This window comes from Leptonychotes weddellii, chromosome 6 (assembly GCF_054177405.1).
Source record: "Leptonychotes weddellii isolate Sample4059 chromosome 6, ASM5417740v2, whole genome shotgun sequence".
Classification (NCBI taxonomy): Eukaryota; Metazoa; Chordata; class Mammalia; order Carnivora; family Phocidae; genus Leptonychotes; species Leptonychotes weddellii.
The window spans coordinates 39,990,827-39,998,679 of NC_138374.1; the positions used below are offsets into that span (position 1 = coordinate 39,990,827).

General features: G+C 39.8%; 1 protein-coding gene across 1 annotated transcript in view; it reads right to left on the reverse strand.

Annotated features, from left to right (window-relative positions):
- Positions 1-5,055, reverse strand: part of LOC102749181 (growth hormone-inducible transmembrane protein) — a 16,929-nt gene extending 11,874 nt beyond the window's left edge. The window contains exons 1-5 of the mRNA XM_081823987.1: positions 4,901-5,055; positions 3,332-3,496; positions 2,219-2,318; positions 854-965; positions 332-473 (exon numbers count right to left, since the gene is read on the reverse strand). Of these exons, the coding sequence (XP_081680113.1) occupies positions 332-473; positions 854-965; positions 2,219-2,318; positions 3,332-3,460 (483 nt within the window). The 5' untranslated portion in view covers positions 3,461-3,496; positions 4,901-5,055. The remainder of the gene's footprint in view (positions 1-331; positions 474-853; positions 966-2,218; positions 2,319-3,331; positions 3,497-4,900) is intronic.
- Between the last annotated feature and the right edge of the window lie 2,798 nt (positions 5,056-7,853).

Here is a 7,853-nt window from a genome sequence, read left to right on the forward strand (position 1 = left end):
TTGCATTTGCTGCCTCCCCCGTCCTTTATTAACTAAATTGCTATAAAACACAGGCTATTGGATCTCTGCTGTTAGGTAAGTAGGATATTCCTGTAAGTCTGGTTTTCAACCCCTCTGCCACTATTTAAATACATACTCAACAAAGAGTAATTCCCAATTTACCTCAGAATGTAATTCCTACTTTGTCTCACTTGCACTATTACTTCATAGATTTGAACAACTTGTTCAATATAGTAAGGGATTCACTTCCATTTAATACCCCTCTCCCAATATTTTTTGTCTAATCTTTTGGTATTTAGTGAAAAAGGAAAACAAAAACAAGCTGACTTACCACCCAAGAGCCTCTCATCATGAAGTTCATGAGAACAGGAGTTCTGCTCACTGCGAGGGCGGACAAAGCTGTTAAGCCAATACTCCCTGCTAAGTACATATAGGTAGAATGAATTCTATCCTTCACATACTGAGGCCAAATTCTGTAAGAAGCACAACATGGTTAACTTATAGAAATATGGATATAAATTTTGGTTAAATCATTCATAGCTGGGAAACTTTGGGAAATACCAATTTACTGCTCTAATCTTATCTCATTTATTATGGAAATAATGATGCATATATTGGAGTTATCATAAAAATTAAATGATATAAAACATAAGCACTTGGCACATATACAAAGCAACACATTATAGTAAAAGATTTTTATTTAAGTTTGAATAGATGCCAAGAGATTTTATTTTTAGTCAAGTATATTTCTACAGTTAGAAGATGTAAAACATTCCAAAAGTGGCAAAGGAGAAGGATGAAAACAAAATTGGAACCTTGAAGACTGGGAAATGTTTGGGAATGATATACTTACACAGCCTTTTCAATAGCTCCAATCTCATTAGACATTCCCAAGCCATAGTAGCACAATGCTCCAAGACCAACAGCAGCCCCTCCAGCAATAAACCATCTTCCCATCTGATCAACTGGAGAACACAGGAGGAAATGCACATTAATACAGTCATGTCTTGACTAAATTAAAATGCTGACGGTAAGCCCTTTCTAATATTTGTATGAGGAAAATCAAACTATACACCATAGTCCTTTGTAACAACCATAATTAGAACATATGGGGATATAAGCAGCTTCAACATTAGGGACCAGTAAAAAAGGACACTGCTAAAACATAGGTGTAATAATACAAAAAGGATCAGACTTGATTAGCCTCTAGTTTCACACCAAAGAAATTTAAGGAGGCAGTGTATCTGTAGATGTGGGGATACTTCTGTAATACATATTATTTTATTCCTAAGAATCTGGGTAATGTTCTCATGATGCTCTTAGAAAGAAAAAGATGAAAAAGAAATGTTAATAGTCATACCACAGTGTATAAAGTGCCATTAAACGAAGATGATACTTGATGTAGACAAAGAAAAAAAAGGAACCAAAAATGTAATCAGTGTTAATGCAGCAGAATCAAGGGAGAGGGTACCCTAAAGTAAGAGCAAGAGAAAGAAACAACCTACTCTTAATTGGATGCATCTTACTCCTTTTAGTTTGAGTTTGTCACTAAGACTATTACTATGCTATAGCTGTATGTTTCATGTAATTTATTTTTTTAGGGCAAAATTACTAACCAGAAAGAAATGCCTGGAGGGATATGGATTACAGCTCTTTCCCATTATAATATATTGACACTTTGTAAGGTCATTAACCAGCAATAGTGTTCTATGAATAGATCTGGGTAGATTAACGATCTTGTTAAACTTGCAAAGCTGAAATCCAAATGAACTTCATTAAGGTACTGTTTCCAGGGAGCCCATATATGAACAACCAATTAAGAAGAACAGGTAGGCTTTCATTAGTATCTGTTTTAGTGATTTTTCTCTTGACCTAAAACATACATAAATATTATATGCTTGAATGAAGATTCTATGCAACTTCAACTGAACTCCCTTAACAGATTATATCTTTAATACCATGGCATATTAACTACTAATCCTTTCTTTAAAAAAAATGGTAAAAGTAAAATTTTCTCTGGAAGAAATATGATTGGGAACCAATGAACCCAGTATGAAGTATCAATCTTTTCTGCGTCATGAGATCCTGAAGAATGATTGCCTTTCTTCCCAGAAAATGCTCACATATATAAGTTTGCACATATTTTTAGAAGGCTGTTCATGGACTTCTTAAAACATATTCACATACTCCAGTTCAAAAACCAAAGACTGCTGCCTACTTTTAAATATTTTTTCCACTGACGGTTCCATTGCTGCCTCCTTAAGTTCTTGGCCAGTTTTCCCACGCCGGATCCCAACTCTTGTCTTGGTGGCATATTGCTGATATACACAAAAATAAAGACACACGATACATACAGCAAAATAGAATGTTATTAATAAAATATAATTAAATGTCATTACACTAGAAAACTGTATATAACTTGGTACTTTCTATGTATGTAGTTTCACTATAAAGGTCTGTTAGCCAATCTAAAAAATTAAATGTAAACCCTACCCACCTGTGGTCTATCTTTGAAATGATTCACTTAAATTCTTAGTTTATAACCTAACTTCTTAAAGTTTCAGAATAATTATTTCATAAACTATTTATATCTCTAGAATCATATTTTAAACACTAACTTTAAAAAAGCATGCATTCATTAAGTATTAGCTACATTTTTTTTTCCATCTGGGAAATGGGCTCAAGAAAGTTACCTTTCCTTAACATAAAGTCAAAGGGAAGGATGATTACTACCTCTTTTTTTAGCTCTTTTTCAAAAGCAGAACAGTTAATTCATGAGGAAAACAGCTGTCTCTTCTAGCTTATATATATATTTCCTTATCTACCTCATATTTCAAAATTTATACTTCTAATTTGAATGCTGGAGAAATCTATTATAAAAATAATGGGTGTCTCTCTAACCTGATGGATTTTACCACTCTTTACTCTTTAATCAAGAGCTGAAATGACATTTTTAGTAACTTATTAATAAGCTACTGACCAAATGTTAATATTCCTGGGTTCTTAAGCTTTTGACTACAGGCTCCACAATCTCTTTGTTGTACCATATAATTCTCAATCTCACACAAATCACTGTAAGTTCTCTGAATGAAACTCCAAAAGCTGTAAGTAAAGAGAAAGTTATAGGAGCTCTGTCTTCCATATGTGATAAGGAGGAACAGAATGGCACAAAACAGGGAGAAAGAGCTGATCTGGGACATTATCAGGGATAAATGTTTCAGTAAATCACTAATGGTAGAACAGGGAGCTTCATACAGTCAAAAAAAAAAAAAAAAAAAGGTTCCAGTGCACAAAGAGAGGGACACAATGTAAGATATCAGATTATCCTTACCCGGCTGGGTGTTAAGAGCCATTGATTCTTCGTGATGGAATTCTTCACAATTGGGGAGGCCTTGGTGAAAGCTGGTTGGAAAACCCTGGAAGGGAGTGTCCGGAGACACACAAGTCTTGCAGCCAGCATGGTGGTGCACCAGGTTTACCAAGCAGATCTGAAATGCTATTTGAGACACAGACAAAAAATAACCCATTAACCAACTGAGGGAATAACACAGAAAAGATGTGGAGACACAGAAGGGCCCAGCAATCATATTTTAGTAGAAAAATGGAGTTTTTTTTAAATGTTAATGATGAATTGTCGGCTTATTCCTTGTTAGTCCAAGAAATCCACCCCACAGAATCCAATATGGGATGATCACCAAAACAGAACTGAATCCCAGTTTGAACAATATGGTGTATGACTCCATATAAGTTATGCATCTAATACAAAGTAGGTGTTAATATCTTAAGACAATTGCAGTGTGTGTGATGGCTTTTATAAATGTGGTTTTAAGCATTCAATGGGACAATTTAAAACAAGACTCTGTATAACTTTTGAGCAGAAGAAAAATGTCATCCAAGGAAGAGATGAGTAACTCTTCAAGGTCATGCTACACTGTAAGGTTTCACGACATCAACAGTAATAAAATATTTAAATTTCTGCTAAACATGCCAAATATTACTTCCCTTCAAAATGTGATAAAAATACTCAAGATACTGAAACCACCTGGGATGCATCTCTGGTCCTTAATGATTTAACCTCTAGGAATGGGACCCAGGAATGTTTTACCTAGCACCCCCAAAGCTAAGAAACCTTGCTAAAAAAATACCTATCAAACTGTACTTCCAGCTCTCCCACTGAATCTATAATGGTTGTACAACACTGAGAAAATACCGAGACCTTCTACTACTTTCACGCCATTACATCATCTCAGCCTGTTGGCGGTTTATATTCCGCGGTACTCAACACATCGACTGGGAACGAGGCCCCGCTGAGTGGCCTCCATGTCGCGCAACAGAACAAAGTGGAAATCTTGTTTCTGCCACATTCCAGAAGTGGCCTCGTGACTGTCTGCCCTCTGAGACTCAGATGTGTTAGCTATAAAATGGATAAAGTATGACGACCCCATACGCTTCCGCAAGCATTGATGCGCTCAAGCTCCTGGTCCCCCGAGAAAGTCCACCCAGCTCTCCAGACTCGGTTGAGAATTCGGCAGGAAGCCTCCAGTCTCCCAAAGTCAACGCATAACCCCACCACACCCCCGCTCCAGCACCCCCTTATCTGAGAGGGTTGCGGCCGTGCGGCCCAGCCGCTGGGTGATTCAGCACCTCTGCCCGAGGGAGAAGAGGACAGCGGGGGCGAGCCCCCGCCCGCCTGCCGCAGGCCCCGCCGCCGCCGCCCTCTTTCACGCGATCACCCGCAGGACGATGACCCTAACGCGCCGCCAAACTGTGGCACCGCCAGGCTGTGACGCAGCAAGCAGCGCCGCCGCCTTCAGCCCTCCTCGGATGCACCCAGCGGCCCCGCGAAGCCGGCCGTCAGGACAGTGGATATCCGGTGCCAGAAGGCCCGGAGTAGCCATACCTCAGTCCCTGGTCACCTCAACCACACAGCTACCCTTCCGGCCGGCGAAACGCAAACGCGTACACCTGGCTAGACCTCCGCCCGCTCCTTACTGTCTCTGCGCGCGCAGTTTCCCTTAACCCCTGAGTGACGCAACATCCGGAGAATCGCCAAACACTAGGGTCACCCAATCAGGAGCAGATCTCTGACGGAAGGGCTGGCGCGGTAGGGAGGAGGGGTTCCGGGCTGGAGGGGCGGGGCCAGTAGTGAATTGTCGGAAGCGTCATAGTCAGCGTCCATTTTGGGTATGGGCAGCGAAGGTACTTCTGCCATGTTAGCTATGGGTAGCGGAGCTAGTTTTCGTTTTTGTCTCAAAAATTTCACTAGCGGCCGTTACAAAAATCACGTAAAAATTGAAAAAGAATATTAAATGTGTGAGAGCTAAAAATTATTCCGTCGCCCCTTTCTTTTCTCATGTTGCTTTTTTTTTCCTTCTCAAGAATGTTTTGTGAGATGAATAGTGTGCCGAACGTGGTAGTTTCAGAGTGGAGCCAATCGGTTCTGACGCCCAAGGTTGGCTCATGAAATCTAGGAAAGGGTCTAAATCACACAAGGTCACTCGCCAGATTTTAGCAGGTTTAACCCCCATTGCTCTGACCTCCCACGACACATTTTCAGGCTTCAGTTTATACATGTGTAACAGGCATGATATGACAGCCTCCGCCTCTTACCTTGAAGACTGTGAAAATGTTTTCATTCCACATAATTTGTAAAGTGAAAAGCCATTTCTCGTCTATACGACAGAGGTTTTGTTTTGTTTTTCTTTCACTCTTTTATCCATTACACAAATATTTGTTGAGTCTCACTTTGTACCAAGCACTGAACTAGGGATGTATACAAATGAATAAAACACAACCAATACTGTTGTTTGGACAAAACAAAGTCCTTGCCCTTACGGTATTGACTTTCTGGTGGGGACAAAAAACAGACAAAATGTTTGGTGGTGATAAGTACTATGGAGAAAAATAAAGCTGCATAAAGCCTTAGATGGGTGCTATTTTAGATAAGATGATTAACATGTAAAATTCATGAGCCTTATCTCCTCAGTTATTGTTAATTGTGATTTATGATGATCCTCTAACCATGTAAATCTTGACAAACATAAAGGTTTACATTTTATGTAGGTAATAAAACAGTTTGGCCGCACACAATTTTAGTTTCTTTACTCTGAAAATGTAGAGAAATCTGTCACTTAAGATAGTGAACAGGTCAAGCAAGATCAATTTAATCTTTAGATCTTCACCCAATTTGATTAGCTAGCAAATGGGTTCTTTGTTTAGCTACCTTAGTGTTTTTTTTTTCTCCCTACAGCTTCTGTTATCAGCAAAGAGAAGAGATTCACAACACAGTACCTGAATAAACAATATACCTTTTTAAGTGATTTGTAAGATTTTTTTAAAGATTTTATTTATTTGAGAGAGGGAGAGAGAGCCAGCACGAGCAGGAGGAGGGGCAGAGGGAGAGGGAGAAGCAGGCTCCCTGCTGAGCAGGGAACCTGACCTGCTCCATCCCAGGACCCCGATTAAGAACTGAGCTGAAGGCAGACACTTAACTGAGTGAGCCACACAGGCGATTTATAAGATTCTTATTAATTAAAGCTTATTCTCTTTATAAAGGAAAATAAATTTCTGATTGCATATTTTCTTAAGTATGGGGTTTGTATTGTTCCACAGATGTCAAATATTTTGAAAAAGGAGTGTTACCTGGTCACATCATTGGGAAGATACACTCAGTGTGGGGTGGGGAGAGATTTCATTGACTGGAAACTAATTAGGAATTTATTGCAATTGTTCAAGCAAAAGGTGTTGAAGGCTGGAATTAAGTGAGTAGAGGGACAGAGAGGGGGTTTATGACAGAGATATATGACCAAGGAGGAATTTACAGGATTTATTGGCTGATTGAATATAGCTGGTAAGGATGAGGGAGGCACCCACGATAATCCATGTGTTCTGAATTGAGTGAAATTGGGTGGATAATTACACCATTAATTTAAAGATCGGATACAGAAAGAGATACAGATGTAGGGGAAGTAGGTAAGTAAAAATATTGAGACGGAAACTGAAGGACTGAAGGACTCCATGAGAATATGTTTTTGCTTCTTTTCCTGCCTCTATTCTTGCTAGGACCTGCACCCTCACCCCACTTTACACATGCCTCATAATATCCTCCTTGTAAGGGACAAGAAGTTAATGATTTCTTTAGAATAGATAACATCTAAGGAAGGACAAGGTGAGAATAGCTGGACAAAGCTATCATATGGATATTCCAGACCACCAGCGCTAGACATCTAAATGCCAAGGCCCCCTGGCTCCAATGAATAACACCTGGGCCCTCATCTTTGTTCTAATCAGTTCCTGAGGGGACACGTATACAGACCACCCTCCTCAATAAAAACCCCCAGATCCTGAACAAAGACAAGACTCATGATCCTTTCCTTTCTGAGTCTGCCAGACACTCCCTCTGTATCTGCTTTCTCTGTATCTTCCATAAGCTCTCTCTCACTTCCTACTGGCTCACATTTGATTTCCATCCTAAGAGAAGCCAAGGACCCTCCTGGCTGGTCTTGCAGGTCCCCTCTAGATCCCTGGACCCTGCCTGCCAGTATCAGTATGAAGTGTTAAATTGTAAGTTCTCTGCTTCTAAGGCCTTGGAGCATAGGACAGAAAACAGAAAAAGACATGAATCATGCATCCTAATACTGTATATCCACCACTGTTTTTATTGAAGCCTGCTGACTGGTTCCTTATCCTCCACCTGCTGGCTAAGTGGAAAGTGCTGGGTTATAGATGAGAAAAATCAGAAGCAAGGACTGAAGAAAAAATATTTATTTCTTTTTAGTTAAAATAAATGCCCCCACCCTGCCCCACTAAACTTTTCCATCAGGAGATGTGGGGTGCGTGAAAGAGAGTTGAAA